This window comes from Anoplolepis gracilipes, chromosome 3 (genome assembly GCF_047496725.1).
Source record: "Anoplolepis gracilipes chromosome 3, ASM4749672v1, whole genome shotgun sequence".
Taxonomy (NCBI): Eukaryota; Metazoa; Arthropoda; class Insecta; order Hymenoptera; family Formicidae; genus Anoplolepis; species Anoplolepis gracilipes.
This window is the reverse complement of record NC_132972.1, coordinates 7,325,847-7,346,882: the sequence shown is the minus strand read 5'-3', so window position 1 is coordinate 7,346,882 and position 21,036 is coordinate 7,325,847. Positions and strand designations below refer to the sequence as shown.

The window sequence follows — 21,036 nt, the reverse complement described above, 5'->3', positions numbered from 1 at the left end:
TGTATCGGGGAACGACCCATGATTCTCCGTGATGTGGCTACGGACAGGAGAGATAGCTGCTCCGGCAGCCAGTCGGGCAACAACCCCTATATATGCGCATATACACGGACGGATAGACACACACACACACACACATATATATATATATATATATATATATATATACACATATACATATACACGCAAACGCGCGCGCGCAAATACATGTACACATAGACACGGCGCGAGTACGCGAGTACGCCCTTCCCGACGAGAGAGAGATGACTAGGTACGTCGAGGCTCGAAGCCATCCCGTCACGGAGAATGCTTCGGGACTTCGCGCGACCTCCTCGGCGCCGCGTCGGGACCACGAGCTCGGCTGTACGGCGTTCTCTGGCGATGTTCGACTTTTGAGCAGTTGCGGAGGAGATGGGCACAGGTCAGTCTTCCAAGACTCTCTCTTGCCGTCTCTCTCGCTTTTGTCGACTCTTACACGCGACTTATCGTTAGCTAGTGCGATGATCACTCGAAGGATGCGGGACGATACGCGATGTGTGAAAGTGACTTTTTCATTTAACCGCGGATCCTTTCGCACACGAAAAGATTGTGATGAGACCGCGCGATCGAAAGAGGCGACTGATAGTGCTGGAACAATTTGTACGTCTAATAATACTTGCCGACAATTAAATCGCGACCCTTGGAGTCTGAGAAATTGTGTACCGCAAGCAATTAATAATGTTCGAATATATTTTCAACATCTATTTGTTCACAGATAACTCGTGATTCTCGAGATATGAAACATCTTATACTGCGATCGAAGGATAATTAACAGATTTCTAAACAGGGTAGTGTTAAATCGTCATGGTAAATTCTCAGAATTTGAGAAATTGTGAGATAACGCGATTGAAAGGTAATTAATAGTGAATGCTTAAACCTTTCGTATAATTTATTTGATTAGGTGAATTGCGATTATTGTAACTTGAAAAATTGCACGTATTATAATTAAATAAAAAAATACAATTTAATATTTAATATTTAAATAAAGGTATTCAAAATAGAGAATGTTAAATCTCTCGAACATTTACCGGTTGTCGTGTTGGTAGACGATATATAAAACCGTGGATTATTTTCTGTTAACGAGAGAATATTTAGTTCGCGATTTCACAGATAAATGAGATAAAATGCATCTCCAAATAAATCTCCAAGGTAATCATATTGTCTTGTATTTTTTTGATTGTACTTTATTATTTTATATACATTCTTTAAATAATTGAAATCGAAAAGATTAGATGTCCTTTAAGAGCATTTTACGATATTTTTCTGAATATACGTTATTTGGAAATTAATTAGAAAATAATGAAATTATTATCTACACAATTTTATTTCTCTTCGTGCACAATAATTTTCACATTTTCAGAATAATATTCTAATACGTTTAACTTTTTGTTAAAAGTTTCTAAAGTTTTCGTTAAAACGACAGCAAATTATTTTACAAGGTTGTAATTAAAATATTTTTCAGAAATTCGACTCTTTATTTATTTTCTTAATGTTTATCCAAATTTATAAAAATTTTTTAAAATAAAATTTTTTATTCTCGATTCAGATCACTTGCAAAATTATCGGCTAGTAAATTCTTTCAACATTTGGAATTACTCTTAAAATATAAAAATAATATTAAACATAATTAAATTACACGGTGAAAAAAAAATATTTAAAAAAAAAGGTCGAAAAGGGCAACTCGAATAAAGAACCAAAGATCAAAGTTAATCAACGATTGATGAAATCGAGTTCTTAGCTATTTCAAATTTAATTTACACATCATAAACAACGGATAATGTATGAGACAACGTAGACGATACAATAGAAGAAGAAGAAGACGCGCTGGCGTACACGACGGAGGCGGTAATCCGTTGGGGTTGAAGTAACCTGGGTTGATCGGGTTAGGTTGGCTGGGTGTGAGACGCGAAGGCGGTTGATTCCCCAGGTTGGGGAAGGAAGGCTTTGGTTGGCTTAGGCATGGCCGTGTTTTTCTTGCCGCGGATCATTAGGACGATTAGGGTTCCTACGAAAAGGGGGAAGCAGATTAGCACCGGTGATCTTCTTGCGGCCCGTCCACTTTTCTTAAACGGGATTTCGCGAAAGTTCTTTAACGTTGGTTTCCTTTAACCTGATAATTGCTTCGTCACAATATATGTAATGTAACTGTACACAATTGATAATTAATCTGTCTAATGTGATGATTATTTTGTCATAATACATATAATTAGTACATATTAAATGTACTGATTATTATAATTAATACATACATATAATACAATATAGTTCTTAAAGAGTTTAAATCTTATATGTTTATATTATTAGATGCGATTATTATGTTTATATTGTTAGATACGATCTTTTAAACGCGCCTCTGTTTCAAATACAATCATATGTAAATCACCTTATCAATTTTCATGATTCCGTTTATTTTATAAAATATATGTTGATTAAATGTGATTAGTTATTATTTTTTCGGAAACGTGAGAAATATATGTATGTAAGCAGATTGTTATAAAACATTCTTTGCATTTTGACTATTTTCAGAAATCTGGTCGCAAGAAGCTAATTATATGAAATATTAATGATATATGATGATGATGATATTCTCTCTTTTGTTTTAGGAGACAGATTACTTGATATACTGTGTGATGTATGCGGTGACCGTAGTTCTGGAAAACACTACGGCATCTACAGTTGTGACGGTAATATTAATTGATAATATATTTATAAAATTAAACTTTTTAAATCTTTTTATTTATATTTTATTAGAATTTTATTTTAATAGAAAAATTATCGTTATACGAATGAAATTATATCAAATGAAACAAAAGAATGCATAAATTTGACACTATCAGAAATTAGAAAAAAAAAACAATATTTCTCTGAATTTAATTACTTCTTTATAATAATAATTTTAACAAAAAGTCTAAAAAAAAATATATATAAATATTTATTTTACACCTGTTTACTTAAGCACGATTTTCTCTTTAGAACGTGTTGATGAATATTTGAAATTGTTAATTGATAGTAAATTTTTGAGATTAGCATTTATAATATACATATCGTATTGTTATATGCGAACTTTTTTACGTTGTCAGGTTGTTCAGGGTTTTTCAAGCGAAGCATACATAGCAATCGAGAATACATCTGCAAGGCCCAAGGTGCCAAGAAAGGACGTTGTCCAATCGACAAAACCCATAGGAATCAATGCCGTGCTTGTCGTCTTGCTAAGTGTTTCGAAGCTAACATGAATAAGGACGGTAAGTACTCACAAATTAACATTTTTAACATTGCATGTATTTGTGTAATTTATACTTTTTACACACACGAAGAATTTGACTAATAATTAAAACAAATTAATCGATCAAAAAATGTACAGAAACAAGATTACTATATTCTTGTCATTTTTTTATTCTCAATAATATCATAAATTTCAATATTACAAGTTATTTATGACTTATTTCATAAGCTGCATTTTTGCTAAATTATTAAACTTGCATTTACTTGAAAAGTAATATTTTTCAGTACGACTTTATATATTTTTAAAAATTCCTGATATTTTATATTTTAATATTTTTAGTATTTTTTAATATATATATATATATATATATATATAATATTTTCTTGATATAAATATGTTTTTTTGAAAAAAATTTGTAAGTAGTTTATCTTTCGATAAATCGAGATTTAACTTGTGAAACGTATACAATGACAAAAGGATATTTACATTTGTCAAGTTAATTAGGATCGAAGAATCATTCTATAGAATTCATCGTGTTTTCGTGAAAAGCCACAAATAAACCACGAAGAAATTGACTGTAACTGTCGGTATCAACTAGACCCTCCTAAATAAACCTCTCCGTAAGGGGCTATCAAAGCATTAATCGCTTGAACACTTCATGCGTTATCAGTGTAAATTCTGACACAATAAGAATTGTGGACGGTAGGATTTTAAGACTTTAGATAGTGATGTGTCATTTCAATCAGTTGAATATTATTTCGTCTCTATTACACACAGTATTATGGGAAATTTTTTCTAACGCTGAAGGTGCCATAAATGGATATGCATCGTCATGCGACGTTTCAATTTTCTCTCTCTATGACATCTCATTTAGTTGACATCATATTTCTTAGAACAGTCGACTAAGCGTTATTGATATTTAACAAAAATTGTACTCATAGACATATAGATTCAAGTATAAAATAAAATTTAAAGTTAAATCTTTGAATTAATCTGAAAATTTATATCAAAAGTCTAAAATAATACAAAATAATTCACAAAATTCCGAATATTTTTATATGCATTTCAAATTTATACAAGTATTTGTTCTTCCTGTATTTTTAACTTCTTGTTCTTATTTGTTTATTCCATCTATTAAGAAGCACGAAAAAAATTAAACATATAAATAACAGATATTATTTCACGTCAGTTTTTTAGAGCAACAAATAATGCCTCTATTAGTTTTGAAAAAAGGATAAATTAGTTTTCAAATTATAAATACATACATATAAAATAAAAATACATAAATTTAGAAAACATAAATATATAAATAATATATAAATAATAATGACGTCTAAGAAGCTTCTAAATATTTATGATTTTTTTTTATCAAAATAATTTGTAAATAAATAAATAAGACGAGGCAACAAAGGCGATCACTATTTGTTCTAACAATAAGAATAATGTTAAAAAAAATCTTGTAAATTATTTTAATACATCAAATAATAATCAACTTTGAAAAAAATTAATTAAATTCCTTTAACAACTATCTAGGAACGTATATATTATTTGTAGTTAAAGAAAGAAACAAAAAAATCTGCGAGTTATATTAGTGTCTTAGTAGACTCTTTTGCGTTTAATTACTACTTTTCGATTTAACTAGTGATTATTTAGAAATAAGCGAGCTTGATCTCCGCATGAAAGTTACACGGGATGGGCTAGGTGTACACGGGTCGATGTTCCTTGCCATCGACGGCGATATAACAGCGGCGGAGGCTCGTTTTCTGGGACGCTTAGCGGGGGTTGGATTCTGTGCGGAGGTGGAGAGAGGTAGCGGCGAGGTGGAAAGAGAAAAGGCGGATGGGAAGGGACTCCCAACAGGGAGGGAAGGTAGGGAAAGAGGGGACGATACGAGACCGCTCGGCAGGGATGAGGGTGCTCAGGGTGTCGGGGGTGTTTAATGCAGGACGGGTGCTCTGGTTCCCAGCGGTTGTCGGGGCTCCAGACGCGAGTAAGAGAGGAGATTCAATTAGTGGCAGAGCTTCCTAACATTAAGGAGACTTCACACAGGGGCTTGAAACACCGGTGCTTCTTCCCCTCCCCGCTTCTTCTCACCACCTTTACGAAGACACTTGTACACGTTAACGTTCTCCCACGTCGTTCTCCGCTTCTGTCTTGAAATTGCTCGTACTTTGTTGGCGGTGTTAATTAGACGCCATGATTAATTGCCGACGTATAGTCGAGATCAGAATGACATCGGCATTTTTCATTTCGTCGATAACTTTTACAGATTTTCTTTTTCCTGTCTCTCTCTATATAAATGAAGATGACAATAATAATTAAATGTATTAAATGTCTTTGCGTTAAAAGAATTATAAGATGTAAATCTTTATCAGTCTCTCATATATATATATATAATAAATTGTTCTAATAAATTGCGATTTGGATGTTTTAAAAAAATATTTAACATAAAATTGAATATGTTATAATTAGTGTCAAAATAATTCCGACTTTTTGTCTAGTAATTTTGGATTTATAGCTCTACATATATATATATATATATATAATCCAAAATTACTAGACAAAAAGTCGGAATTATTTTGACACTAATTATAACATATTTAATTTTATGTTAAATATTTTTTTAAAACATCCAAATCGCAATTTATTAAAATAATTATGTTGCAAATTATAGACATATACATATACACAATATATAATATATATCATATATAAAGAAGTATATATGCATAAAGGTATTATTAATAAAATAATATACTTTAAATAATTAACTCTTGACACGGCTGATCAATTTAGACCTATTCCACTGACTTCTTCTATTAACGCCTGACATCACATGACTCGTATCACTGATTAAATCCAAGATAATCAATGACAAATTGAACAATTTAATTATGCAACAATACATATTTTTATCTAAATTTGACATAAGATTTAAGAATAAAATAAAGCTCCTTCTATTCTCAATGTTTCTATTACAAATAACATTTTTTCTAAAAACTAAATTTCTATCTATATAAAAATCAAATAATATATATTTTTTCTATCAAGAAATTGAATATAGAATTTTCATTATATATTTTGTATCTAAAGTGGTTAGAATCTGAATAATTTCATACATGTAATTTGCGTAATTCAATTAGACAACTAGTTTTTTAAATGCTAAATAACGATGTAGAAAGAGAGAAACTGGATTGATTTCTACTAAAAACAAATTCTTTAACAAGAAGTTTTACAGAGTGTAATGTGCAACATGGCACTCAATAATACTCTAAAAATGCTGAAAATGATACGTTTACCATGACAATGTGTAACATAACTACCTGAAATGTGTTTCACGAGCATGATGTATGCTCGCCTATGAATAAATACCTAATGAAAGTATGAAGAAAAAAAAATATAGCTATCCATCTGAATTTAACTGATATCATGATTTGACGAGATATGGAGGGAAAACGTTGTGAGGAACCCATAAAATGTAGATGACCACTCCGGGGATGGTAGGCGCGTTATATATTATGTACGTGGTACTCGGCGCATCGCGAAGCGCGGTGACGCCGCAGGCGCGCAATCATCCGCTCGCTGACAACCCCGAAACCTCTAACGCGCTCACACCCCCGACGTAATCGACGCGCTTTCCTCTTTCCACGAAAATTCGTTCCCGCCCGCGATATTATCCGTCTGTGTTGGCGCACCGCGCCTCGCCGCGCGCCAGCGAAATGCCGCCTTCCTCTTCCCATTCGTGTACATACAGACGTATATATGTATTATACGCGAAATATGGCGTTAAATGACGTCGGAAGATTACCGAGCGGCTTACCATGGCGGATTTGTAATTCTTAGCGATCGTTAGGACTTCCGGAAGGGAATAAACCGTCACTCTGACGTACTGCATTTTTAATGTTGACGCTTTGCGCTCTCTAACTCTGCGGATTATGCTCGCGGTCCTGTCAGGATTATTAAAGATTTGATATTCTAAAAAATTATTATGAATATCACAGTTTATAGAAAACATTTCTAAATTATGAGAATAAATTATTAAAATATAATCAAATTTAAATGTGATAACATTAATTACACACACACATACGCGCGAAGAGCATTATTTTGAATAAAATAAAAATCAGCCTCTTAAGACTTACATATCTTATAAATCATAATCAAAAACTGTTTGTTGGAAAAGAGTTCAAAATCTTTCAGAGTTGTAAAAATAACAAAAAAGTAGGTTTTAATTACTTTAAGATTTTTAATATTGCATTAAATATATCTCTTTTTATGTGTAATCTAACACTGTATTATTATATGTAATTTAACATTTTTAGACTATATATTAAAATTAAATTATTATAAAAATCACGTTGTATCAAAGTTTACTGAAAAAGTCTTTCCATTAAAAATATATAAATTAATTTTATTTAATTAAATATTAAATATAAAAGGTATTTGAAAACTAGCTAGTTTGTATATTATCTTTCTCTTTTGGAACGGTTAGTAAAATATTTCGATAAACAAAAATCAGAATTAAAACATTTTATTTTTCTTTTCTTGCATTTTTTAACTTCCATTTATTTATTTTTAGATCTTATTTAAATTTTTTATCAAGATTTACTTAACCCTATTGCGAAATTATTCCTAGATTATTTGGTGGAACCTAACCATACTGATTTTTTAAATTTAATTTAAATATCTTGCTAGAAAGTTAAACTAAAAGCGAAACCTGAAAAGATGACGACTCGCCAATGAAATTCTACGCTCCACGACTTTTCCCGGAACCCGTACGGTCAACATTATTTCCAGTGTACACACACATTCAGATCCACCAACACTCTTGGATCTGCAAACTTTGCCTCGTTTCATGCCCAATCGATCGCGGCCCGTTACTTCCAACTTTAAATCTCTTTGTTTCCGTTCATAATTCGGAAGCACCCTTTCTGAAAGCATCAAGTACTTTGAACCGGAATTAAATTGAGACGCTCATACTCGTTTGCCCTTTTTGGCAGTTATAAATTGAAATTATTGGAGCATTTTTTCCTTATTATTAAAGCACAATGTCTAATTGTATAATTACAATAGTATTAAAAATCTCTGTAATTTTAAAAATAATATTAAAAATCATTGTAATTTTAAGTAAGTAAGAGAGATTTTAATTTTCTTGAAACTAATTGTAAGAAAAAAGTGACAAATTATATTTTCTTATAGTATTTCTAATTCTTAGATGCATATGCAGACGTACTTTCGTGTCCGTTTCTATAAAAAATTATTTTTGATGAAAATCAAAAGCTGTAAACGTTATTTTCTGAAAAGCTGCAACATTTTTTCCTGAGACTCTTTTTACATCCAAATGCTCAATCGCGTAGAATATAATATCGTAACATGTTTTATACAAAAATCTCTGAACGTATATCTTGCGAATTGCACGCAAAAGCGTTTTACGTTGGCGAATGGCACTTGAGCACGATTCAAGAAAAATAGAAAAAATATACGAAGCAAAGTACACCAAAGAGAGATAGAAAAAAGTATACGACAGGATCGGGCAAAGAGGAAATGTAAAACATCTATCTTGATCTCTCAAATATTCACACACAATCTCTCAACTTTAAAATAAATTTTACAAATTCCAAAAATTTCAAATAAAATTTAATGATTTCTTTTATAATTTCTACAGAAAATGAAATACGCGCGTGTTTTTTTATCTAAATGTTACAAAAGCAGCGAGACATAACAACAAGATCAACAATTAGAAGACGCAACAAAAGACAATGCTTTTTGTCCTACTAATTGTAAGAGTAAAAAAAATCTTGATATATTGTAAGTTTTTTAATATGTTTTAAAATGTTGCACTACTATTACATGTAAAAATACATTAATAAAGAAATAGATAATTTAAAGGAGAGAATTTTATTTTTATACAGAGATTCGCGTTATATTTTCGAATATTATTTATATTTGTGGATTTAAAGCACAGTATATTTCATTGTGAATTTAATAGACCCCCAAAAAGTTGTTCCCGGAAAATTGTTACTTGCCCCCACAATGTTTCTAACCAGCCCTGGACGGAGGCTGAGAGTAGTGACAACACGCAGGGGGAGTCGCGTGAGAGTGGACGGCTGGTAACGCAACGAAGCGAGGCGTGCCGTACACGCGACGGGCAGCATCAATCCATCCACATAAACGATAAACGGTAAAGCGGGCCTGGAACAGAGCGAGGGGTACAGTAGACATAAATGCCATTAGACGGGCATTTTTCAAAAGAACACGTGTTCAGATATTTATAAATTAAAATTGTTCCTGATGAAGAAAATAACTGAATAAATAACGCGAAGTAAACGATAGTTAATATTTGACAATTGTCTGAAAAAGCTAGATGTTTTATATATTTTGTTACAAGCAAACATCTTGGCAAGATGTGAAAGATTAAATAATAAAAGCATAATTTTATATCTTTTATATCTGTGTATGTTGAATAATATGTTTTAATAATAAGAATTTTAGATTTGTGGGAAAGAGAGATCATGATCATAAAAACTTACATTTAAATAATCACTTCTTCATGAATTGCATCTTTGATAATGTAATATTCGCGTCATTGATTCATTAGAGATGATTGCTTATCGCGATTCATGATTAACGAAATAACAAAAAAAAAAAAACGAATACATTTAAATATTATTTTGCACAAACTTCCGCGTTGCAGCTTCACTTATTGCATATTTAAGAGCATATTTTACTCTATAACATCAATAATATATTTATGTATTTGTACATTTCATAAATTAAATATTTTAATTAAAAACACATCAAAATTAATTAGAATAATAATAAGGAATTTTTATCTGGTGCACATAAAATTTGCATAATTTAAATTTGGAAATATTTAACGCGTGATGCATTTTATTGAACTTTGATCTGCCAACGAAATGACATTTATGTCGCTCAGGGTACGCGGGGAGAAAATGAGATAAAAAGAAAGAGATATAGTTGCGGAGGAGAGAGAACGCGCCCGCGTCCTCCCTCGCATGATATGAACGGGATGATGTGTGCGGACGAAACGGGTCGTTGCGCTAAGCCGGGCTTTGATCGTCACCTGTCATCATACCAACACGCCCGGAGGAACTGCAGCGACCCGGTCCCAATACCCTGATCGTCTCCGGCTTCGCATAAATGCGAGAATTACATCCGCTAGTTATCACAGGCTACGGCTCTCTCTCACCTCGTGTCATTCACGATCGGACAGTTCTCGATCCGTGCATGAATACGTTTAATCACTTCTCCCTCGGATAATTTTGCATTAATAAGTTACCGCTAAAACACACTGTCCTACTGTATTTAATTATGTTAATGAAGCAATTAAAAAGAGTATAGATTTTTTATGAAAAAAATGTATCATACGTATTTATTCACTTTTTATCTCGAAGCTGTTAAAAGAGATTTCAACATGACACCCTTGTGATAGATATTATTAAATGACTATGTATTGTAAATATAAAAAATATATTTTTTATTTATTGTTTGCTAAATTATTTTATATATTTATTTTGTTTATTTTAAATAAGAAAAATAAGTGTCTATATTTATAATCATAATACAAAGTTGTTAGAAAGTTGTTTTTTGTGATATCAATTTAGTTTAAATTTTCAAAAAAGTTTCAATTATATTTATATAATATTTAATAAAAAAATTTTCCAAATTTTTATATATTTGTCATTTACACAAATTAGATTAAAAAATTAGTTTGTGATTACTTTTATTGATGGTTCTTTTTGTATATTATATATATATATATATGTAATAAAAGTAATCACAAACTATTTTTTTTATCTAATTTGTGTAAATAACAAATATATAAAAATTTGTATAATATATACATATACATTAGCGGATCCTGACATCAATAAAGGGAGGGTTTGACAAAATTATTTGATTTAACATCAATATGCTTTATTTTCATGGCTTGATCGTTTCTTATGAAAATTGATTTTTTCCCTTTCGAAGGGAGAGAGGATTTAACCCTAAACCCCCCAGGATCCGTCAGTATATATATATATATATATATATATATATGTGTGTGTATAGAGGAATATTCTTATTATTACAATACATTTTTCTATTCTTTCTTTCCATCTATCTATATCTTTCTCTTTTGTAAGAACATGATACATGAATATTTGATCAAATCAAAGAAACAGTTAATTTAATGCCATGTAAACCGCTCGAATCTCGAGGTACGATTCCTATCTTTATGCATATGTATTTTATATTCAATGGACTGATCTGGTTTCACGGAATTTTGATTTATGAGATTGCTCGAGGGACGACGTTAACTGAACAGTAAGTGATATTACATACTGATCGCATACGCTTTGTAACGTATGCAGATACACGTATGACGGTGCGCATACGATTTTCCGAACGATAGAAGCGATGCAAGTGAAAACAGATCCTATTCACAGTTTGTGTACACATATAGGATGGCTCTCTTCAGCTGTAAATCTTTTGACAAATTTGCAGACAATTTTTCTTTAATGAAATTCCTGTAAAAAGTAATTTTAAAAATAATTATATTGTTGCGTGTTATATCCCGAAGCACAGTGTTACCACTCTACGCTATCATAGATTCTAATTCCATACAAAATTAAATGTTGCATCGCAAAAATTACTTAAGATTAAAACTTAGCGGAATCTTATTCTAGATTAATTTAATTATTTTATAGTGCACATAAGAAATGACATCAGTATGTTTTAATATCGATATCGCGTTAACAATGTTTAAGTAAATATAAAAATAAATATTAAAAAAGAAAATTTATATTTAATTAAAATAGCATCGCTACAAAGAAGGCTACATTGGCTCACCCCTTTAAAATGCGTATTCTTCAAATAAACATGAAAAATCCCCCTGAAGTGTTACACGTGTATCGCACGCGATTCTCGGTCTCCTTCGACGACGATGCCGTTGATGATCGTCGTCGGTGGCGATGGTAGTGATGGTGTGCGACGTCCATGTATCAACCCCATTCAGTCGGGGATTAGCCTTCGAGATCGCTGACTGCTGAAATGTTCACAGATCGGTTTACCGTTTAGCAGGATACAAAGTGTGAGCCCTGTGATCCGCGGCCCGTGTGAGCACCGCGTGTGCCCTACGCACACGCGTGTCGTATGTACACATGTACAGTGTGCACATGTATAGTACAATGTTAAAACGGAAGCCTTCCCATGCGTGTGCGTATGTTTAAGCGTTGCCGAGAGAGAAGGCGTCCACACCTACGCCACTCTACTGTGGGAACTCGCATTGTGGATCACACGTGCCGGCCAAGAGTATTACGGTGGTCGTGTGTTTATAGGTGCACAAAAAGATGACGTATGTGTATGTACGTGCACGAGTGAGAGGGAAAGAGGGTAAAAGAAAGAAAGAGAACGGAATCACGAACGATGAAAAGGGAACAGGGCGCGGTCCATTCCAGCGCATGTGCGATTCTAATCCTCGTCTCCGTGTCCATTCGCCGTCCGGATACGTGCATATTCGCGAAAATCGCTCATCTAATCCACTGACGCGCGAAAAATTTGAGGATTTGTTTGCAATAATAAAATCTAACAATAAGTCACTTTTTTAAGAGCCTGGAAAAATTTCGCGATACGTAAACTTCATTTTAATAAATCTCTATCGATAAATGAATAATTTTCTTCTCTTTTACGTATTATCGATATCGTAAAAAACACATTACAAAAGATTACAAAATAAAAAAGTTAAGCTCTTCTTTAATTTATATGAAAAAAATTTGCAGAAATAAATAGATGTGATCTCAGCGTATCTTAGATTATGACCAACAAATTAAAAACATAATTGCAACTTAATCTGTAATCGATCGTCGAGGAAGGGGAAGGGGGGGGGGCTAAGAGATCAATTTGTCCTGTTCGTTTCTTTATGCCAAGAGCTTTCCCTTGACGCACATTCGTTTTCGCTTCGCCGAGCTGTAAGCCGCTTAGCTATAAAGCTCTGTATTTGAGCAACGATGCGTACAGAGCGACAAAATGTTCCTTCTTGATCGCAAGACGGTGTGTAAAGCGAGCTTTTGTACGAAAAAGGCGAGCTTAATGGCCACGGCTGCGAAAAACGGATCGTCTTTCGCTTTTGATTCGCGGATAGTCGATGAAAGGCGATAAAATTAACGTTAAGATCTGCAGCATACGATCAAAGTATTTCATATACATTTAATAAATATATACTCTCGCGAATGTAAGAAATTATTCACTCAAAAAAATATTTTGCTAATGTAGATAGATTTCTAGATGTCTCAATTAAAATTTATCGCTACTTTTTGTATCTGTTAGAATATTGTTTGTCATGTATAGAATTTATAACAGCAATATTCTAGCAATACCTCTAGAAAATTCAGATTCCATTGCCAAATATTAATCACAAACATAATTGTCCTTGACAATAGGCCTTAAAGATAGGCATCGCAGAAAAATTTTCTGTCTAAATTACACTAATAGTACAGATATAAATTCCGTCTCTGTCATTTAAATTGATTAAGTGCAAAATATATACAGTATCACAATATTTGCTAATAATTTATCTGTTTCATTTAATTTTTTACATCTAAAAAGTTTTTGTTCAAGTTGCAAGATTATTTTTTTGAGTGTTATTTTTTTAAATTAAAGTATCCATGGAGATCCCATTATCTTTCGCAACTTGTTGAATTTTAATAGAAGGAATGTCTTTTCTTTCAAATTAAATATCTATTAAAAATTATTTAGAAAAGTTTAAAAATATAATATTTTATGTAGATCTTTAAAGTTCTTTCGCGCAAACATTTTACAATTTTCAACATTATATACATTCTTAATTAAATCTCGATTTTCTAATTTTTTCAAAGAAAGAACTGTTCTGTATAGCATATGTAAAATATCTAATATCGCGATCAATATATGATAAAAAAATATGTAGGCATAAAAAACTATATAGATATTATTGGTTTTGAAGAGTAACATCGCTGCTGTGCGTAGAATATAAAGATTACTGTTTGTAAAGTAAACAGGTCTTTATCGGGCAGGTTTTTTCCGGCAAGGGAGCTCACCGCTGAGAGAACAATTACTCCTGGAAAATAATAATATTTGTACCTGTTACGATGTGCACGGCCAATTTGCTCGATAAAGCAAACAACCCCGAAGCGGATTTTGCATCGCTTCTTTTTGCTACGTGTATGCGCACCGTCCGCGCATATATGAAACGTTGCCACGATTTTAAATACAGTTCCTCATACCTATCTCACAATCTGCTTACTTATTGATGATGCATCGTGATATTACAGTGAAAAAGATTTTAACAAAGCACATGATAAATGTTTCTAATAAAACTAAATATATTTTGAATAAAAAATCTGGTCAATGAAAAATGTATGGGACGATTTTCTTATCATTGATGAAATGAAATTAAATTCTAGTAAGTATGTAAAATAATACTCAGGTATAGATATAGCGCTATTATATTTAGCTTAAAGCTTAATAAAAATAACAAAATACTAAATACAATACAATACTAGAGAAAGAGAGAAAAAATGTAAAATAAAGAATCAACACTCAAATAATAAAATTACATTGAGAATATAATTATGACCAGAGATGGGAAAGTTACTTTTAAAAAGTAACTAGTTACCGTTACTCGTTACTGAGTCAGAATACTAACTAGTTATCGTTATCGTTACTTAAAAAGTAACTATTCGTCCCTCTTTTCGTTACTTTTTTAATGTTAAAACGAGATCAGAAATTAAATAAAAAATATACTTTTGTAATAAATTTTATTTAAAAAAATTAATAATTAAAATATTAATAAAATATCAATAAATTTTTTTAAATTTTTTATTTGAAATTTGTAAAACCATAAATAATAAGGAAAAAATTTTAAAACACTCAAAGTATAAATAAAAAAATTTAGGTTTCCATTACATTTATAAATATAGTCAAATACACGATATATTTTTTGTATTCTCATAATTTTGTTTAAAACCTTTAATATAATAATTTTAAATTTATAATATGAATATCTGTTGATAATTGAAATATATCATAAGTAGGAAATAGGTTCGAGATATAAAAAGTAACGATAAAAGTAACTATTAAATTCGTTACTAAAAAAAATATAACTACGTTACCGCTACAGTTACAGAAAAAAAAATAGTAACGCCGTTATTACTTCGTTACCAAAAAAAAGTAACTGTAAGGATAACGACGTTACAAATAACGCGTTACTTCTCGACCCTGTTGTGACCAAATATACAGCAGGTGAAACGTATTAAAATATATAAGTTTACTTGAATGCATCACACTTCCTGTGGAAATTGAATTCTGCCGTTAAAACGGTGATGTCCCGATGCGAGAAGAAATTCTTCGTTGCGCCAGTGGCGAAGTATTTCCTCTCGACGGGGCGATGCGTGATAAAGGGGAGATATTGCGACGCCAGTGCGAACGTGGGAATCCGCGGCTGCTATCCGCTCAGCCTCATTAATGATGATGTGCTTGCCACCCAGTTGCAGCTCACGCTTTGCCATCTCGCTCTATCTGTCTTCCTTCCCTCGAAGTCCTTCGCCCTTTTCTCGCTTTCTACCCCCCCCCCTCTCTCTCTCTCTCTCTCTCTGAGTTTGTAGCCACGCTCGAAAGATCGAGCTCTGTGGAAGCTGACGCCCGGCCAGCCACCACATCCGATCTACACCACCCTCTTTCATCCGCGATTCACCCCCCTCTTTCCTCTCGACCTCTTGTTCGTTCGCCCCCTCTTCCTCCCCCTGACGGGTCACGGGATATACAGCTCCCGTACATCTCGAACGACCTACAACGCGCGTTATACCCCGAATTCAATTCCGCGCAACCTGTGCCCACTTTTTCGCTCCCACCGTTAAGTCCATCGCCGATATTATTGATAGGCAGTCCTAGATACGGACTTTCGATCATTGGGGGCCATAAGACCGAGGGCACATCCACTTGCGTGCACAAAAATATTTTTCATTGAGTTTCGAAAAGGGTTGAGAGCATTTCTCATATTGCTAATTTAAAAAAAAAACTTAGTTGTATAATATCTTATGTTTTCTATGTGCAAAACCGTAGAGAACTCTATTCAGAAAGAATAATACAAAATATACACGTACATATAGCCACAACACAACAGACAATACATAACAGATATAATACTTATATGTACATTTTTCTCAGATATATATCTAAATTACTAATTGTCAATGACGTACTATTAATAAAAATATAGTTTAGAAATTGTTTTTTAAGTAAAAAGAAATAAATTTAAGAAAATTATCTTTAATTATATATAAAAAGCTTCATGATATGCAATCGCGAAGCAAGATCAGACGTCAAAAGTAATATAATTACGTTATAACTGGTGTTTAGCAGTACAACATGAACGCGGACCGAGGAAACCGAAACCCCATGCGATTATCTCGGAGAAACAACATCAGCAACAATCGTCGATTGTCACGCAGTTATCCCCTCATTCTGCAACCCCGGTGCACAATGATCGATTAAGACCAGCACTCCCTCCCCCATATGTTTTGTCACCGCACAGGTATGTAACATTTGATAAATTATATATTACAAATTAAATTGTTAATTAATTATATATATATACATACATATAATTTGCTTTAATTGCATCAAATTAAAACATTTGTCTCATTAGATATAGATCAAGATGTATACGATAATGAACAATAAGATTATAAATGATTAATCAGATTGTAGATGTAGCTAAAATATGAAAGAGATAAATGATTTTAATTTTTAATTTCTACACTTTTATTATTAATACTATTAACGTTAGGAAAAACATGACTTGATTATCTCGGTTTGTTAAATAACTTTTTATCACCATTTGAAAAATAATTATGTATTTTATAAGATAAGGTTTTTTGTTTACTACTACATTAATGATTTTATGGTTAAATATGTAATTCAATGTTAAGTTTTATTCAATAAAAGTGTCTAAGCTTTAATAATACTTGTGCAATTAACAAAAAAAAAAGAAATGAAAAAGGAAAACAAAAGAAACTATATTCTTTATATTTTCTATAAATTTTATTTTAATAGAAATTCTTAATTTAAAGCTTAGTTATAAAGATATCTCGAAGATTGGAGAATTACGATAATCAATAATTTTCTGAATTTGAATGTTAATGCGGTAGCGACAAGATATTACACTTCGTGTAGTTACAAGCGATGATAAAATTTGATGAAACGACACTTAAGACTCTTCGTGAAGTAGTTAAGGGTTATTACTGTAGAAGGCTAAGGTGCGACCAAAGATTCACACCTTACCCTCGACCGATGGCGCTGGTACAGAAACCGCCGGAAGAATCACCATCCCCCGTGCCGTTGGTTCTACCGCACCCTCGCACGACCACGACCCTCTATCAGGCGGCCACGGCAGTTTCCCTAGCGCCGCAGCCTCCCCTTCTGCAGATACTAATGTCCGCCGAAGAATGTCAGGTAAGTAATTCAACTTAATTTGTGTGCTTGCCTTCGCAAACTTCTTTTTGTAAATCTAATAAAGATGACGATTCACTGAGTTCTTATTTCACGCTCTAAACAGGAATAAATTATATATACAGATATATTCTACGCAGATGAATATATGATATTAATCTTTTCTGTAGAATAAAAATAGTATCTCTGCAATTATTTAAGTATCAATTAAATATCAATATTTGGATGTGTTTTGACTATATATATATTATTTCAAGTTGAAGTAAAAGTCAGAAAATGTAAAAAAGTAACAAAATCAATCAAGTGAATAATGATGTATTGGAGCTCTAGTAAATATGTCTTAATTTATAATTACATAATTATTAAACTTTAATAGCGTTGCTTCGCTTTTTCCAAAAAAAAAAAAAAAAACAATATTGTTTCTTTAGATAATCACAGAAATCAACAAAATTATTTATTACCTTTATACATTTCACTATTTATTATTATTTTGCATTTTTATGAAAGAAAATGATGTATTTGTTTTGCTAAATTAACACTTTGTTTTTTGCATTAAGGAATTGGTTTGGAACGCGCGATTGCAACCTACGGCGGAATATCCGATAGAGCAGATGGAAACGGAAACGAGTCAGAGTCCGACGGGCACTGTACAGAGCTTCAGTCCGACCTGGGAGATGTTACAGGTAGCTTCAAACATTTTCAAGCGTAGCTACTATGTCTCTCTCTTTTTAATCAACGGCATCCACCATTTATTACGCGGACGCAGGAAACAACGGCTCGGCTATTATTCATGGCTGTCAGATGGGTGCGATGCCTGCCACCTTTCCAAACGATATCGAAAGATGATCAGCTGTTGTTGTTGGAACGATCCTGGACGCAACTGTTTCTCCTACACTTGGCACAATGGTCCGTCTCCTGGGACATCACCGCGCTCCTCGAAGACGAACAAGTGCGCAGCAGACTCCCTACAGACGACAATCTGACGAATCAAGAGCTCGTTCTGATTCAGGTTTATCACCCTTATTTTTCATCCGTAGTAAATCACAACGATTGCCATTGTAATTGTTGTGACGTCGACAAATGCATTCTTTGATATTTAATTTCGTTGCTTTCAGTCTTTTATTTATCGGGTTTATGTTAACATTCGCTCAGTAATAAAGATAATGTCAATTTATTAGAATATTATTATGAAATAATATTAAATGTGAATGTACAGATGCAGTGATTTTATTTATTTGAAGATGTGAGACTTTATTCTGTTTCTCTATTCCTGGATAATTATTTTTTTTGCAAAATCTCTGTTAAAGACAAGTTTGCGTCAATAATTTATTTTCTTACGTTCCAGGCTATAATATGCAGATTTAGGCAATTATCTCCCGATTTTGGTGAGTGCGGCTGCATGAAGGCGGTGGCTTTATTTACGCCAGGTAAAGAACATTGTTAAATGCAATCATCATATTAATTATTAGCAATATAGGGTATATAGTAATCGTTATGAAATCATGAAAAGCAGGAAATAAATGTTTATCATAGAATACATTAACAAGAGTGAAAAACAGATCTAAAGAAAGTTTAAAAGTGCTATCATTTTTTGTTTTAATCTTTCCTTGTTTACTTGAAAATTGGCGAGTTTTTGTAGTTGTATAATTTAAATAATTTTTCTTAAAATGATCAAGAAATTTAAGCAGTAATAATTGTAAAATTACATTAATTTTAAAGGTAATTTAGTGAATTTTTAAAATTTGTTTTAAAACTAATAGGATTTGATATTATTTATTTATTTATGTATGTATTATTTATGTATTATTTATAATATATCTCGAAATTATTAAACAGTGACAAATATTAATTGTATCACACATTTTCGAGTAATCGATGCGTTCACTTTATTATATAATTACCTTGATCGATTCTTCGTCGCATCAATGTGGATAAATACCACATACGTTCCTCTCTTTGTAAATCACAGAGACAGTGGGCCTACACGCGGTTCAACCGATTGAGATACTTCAGGATCAAGCGCAACGTATTTTAGTGGATTACACAAGGTCACGATATCCGCAACAACCAGGGAGAATTGGCAGATTAATGATCCTAGTCGGATATTTGAGATGCGTCTCTTCCAAGACCGTCGAACGTTTGTTCTTTCATGAAACCATCGGGGAAATACCAATCTCACGTTTACTAGTCGATATGTTTCAAATGGAGAAATATATTAACTGAAGCACATTTGCACATACATTCGTACATACACATGTTATATAAATGTGTCAGGACCAGCGGGCAAAACTCTTCCGATTCTTTTATAGCAGCGACAGAGAATGGAACAAAAATTTCTTCCTCCGATTTACTCTCCCAATTATGTAGCATATCGCTGATGTTTGAAATTGAAAATATTTATTTAATTATTTTAGCAAATCCCGATAGGTGAGATTTTTTTGTCGGTACTAATCATTGTTAAACGATTAAACATTTTTATGTCTTATTTTACAATATATTATTTTTTTATAGAGAAAGTTGGCTATAAGATATCAATTTGTTATCTATTGCTCGAATCGTCTTTTTAATTGTTTAGTTTTTTATTTTTAATAACAATTAATAATAATTAAATTATAATAATAATTTCTATGAAAAAATATATAGATTATTTGGTTTTTATTATTTTTATTTATGTAGTAATATTATAAAAAATGTCTTGTAATTTAATTTTTTATTTTACTTTTATATATTCAGATAAAAATATGATATGTTGAAATATAATATCAAAGGAAATCAGAAAATTGGTTTATATGTTTCTGGCGATGCTGAGATTTCTACTTACAAAGATGTACATCTGTCTACGATTCATGCTATCGCACTTCTAACTAACAATAAGTAAAATGAAAAGTTACGTCATTGCTTATATATATATCGAACAATTATGAACAGTTATGAGCAATTTTGCTAATATTCTTTTTTTCACATATTTCTAAATAAAATACAGTGACAAACTAAAAATTAACAAAATCTATCACATCGAGCATTAACTTAAAAATCTAGGTATTCGAATTTGCATAATCTGACGATTACGAGCTTTAAAAAGAAGTAATAAAGCTAATTATATTTTTTATTGCACACATTCGAATACTTTCCTTATCCAATGTATAATAAATTACAGAAATTTTAGAAAATAAACTAAATGTTTACTTTCTACTAGTCTAATGTAAAAGGATATACATACATCCGTTAAAAACTCCATCTCCATCCTACTACTTTTCTGACAAATACTGTTTGATAATTATATCTTT

At 32.0% G+C, this 21,036-nt stretch overlaps 1 protein-coding gene across 1 annotated transcript; it reads left to right on the top strand.

The window, feature by feature from the left end:
- Window positions 1-281: 281 nt before the first annotated feature.
- On the top strand, window positions 282-20,176 carry LOC140663856 (protein dissatisfaction). The gene is made up of 9 exons (XM_072888371.1): window positions 282-418; window positions 2,640-2,720; window positions 3,117-3,278; window positions 16,658-16,832; window positions 17,548-17,752; window positions 18,307-18,432; window positions 18,516-18,758; window positions 19,095-19,176; window positions 19,719-20,176. Exons 1-9 carry the CDS (start codon window positions 409-411, stop codon window positions 19,970-19,972), a joined length of 1,338 nt encoding a protein of 445 aa, XP_072744472.1. The 5' UTR covers window positions 282-408; the 3' UTR covers window positions 19,973-20,176.
- Window positions 20,177-21,036: the final 860 nt, after the last annotated feature.

Coding starts and splice junctions, on each gene's coding strand:
- LOC140663856 (XM_072888371.1), top strand. Junction 3,279..16,657: donor AGCTAACATGAATAAGGACG/GTAAGTACTCAC, acceptor ACTGGTGTTTAG/CAGTACAACATGAACGCGGA. Junction 19,177..19,718: donor GGTGGCTTTATTTACGCCAG/GTAAAGAACATT, acceptor TGTAAATCACAG/AGACAGTGGGCCTACACGCG.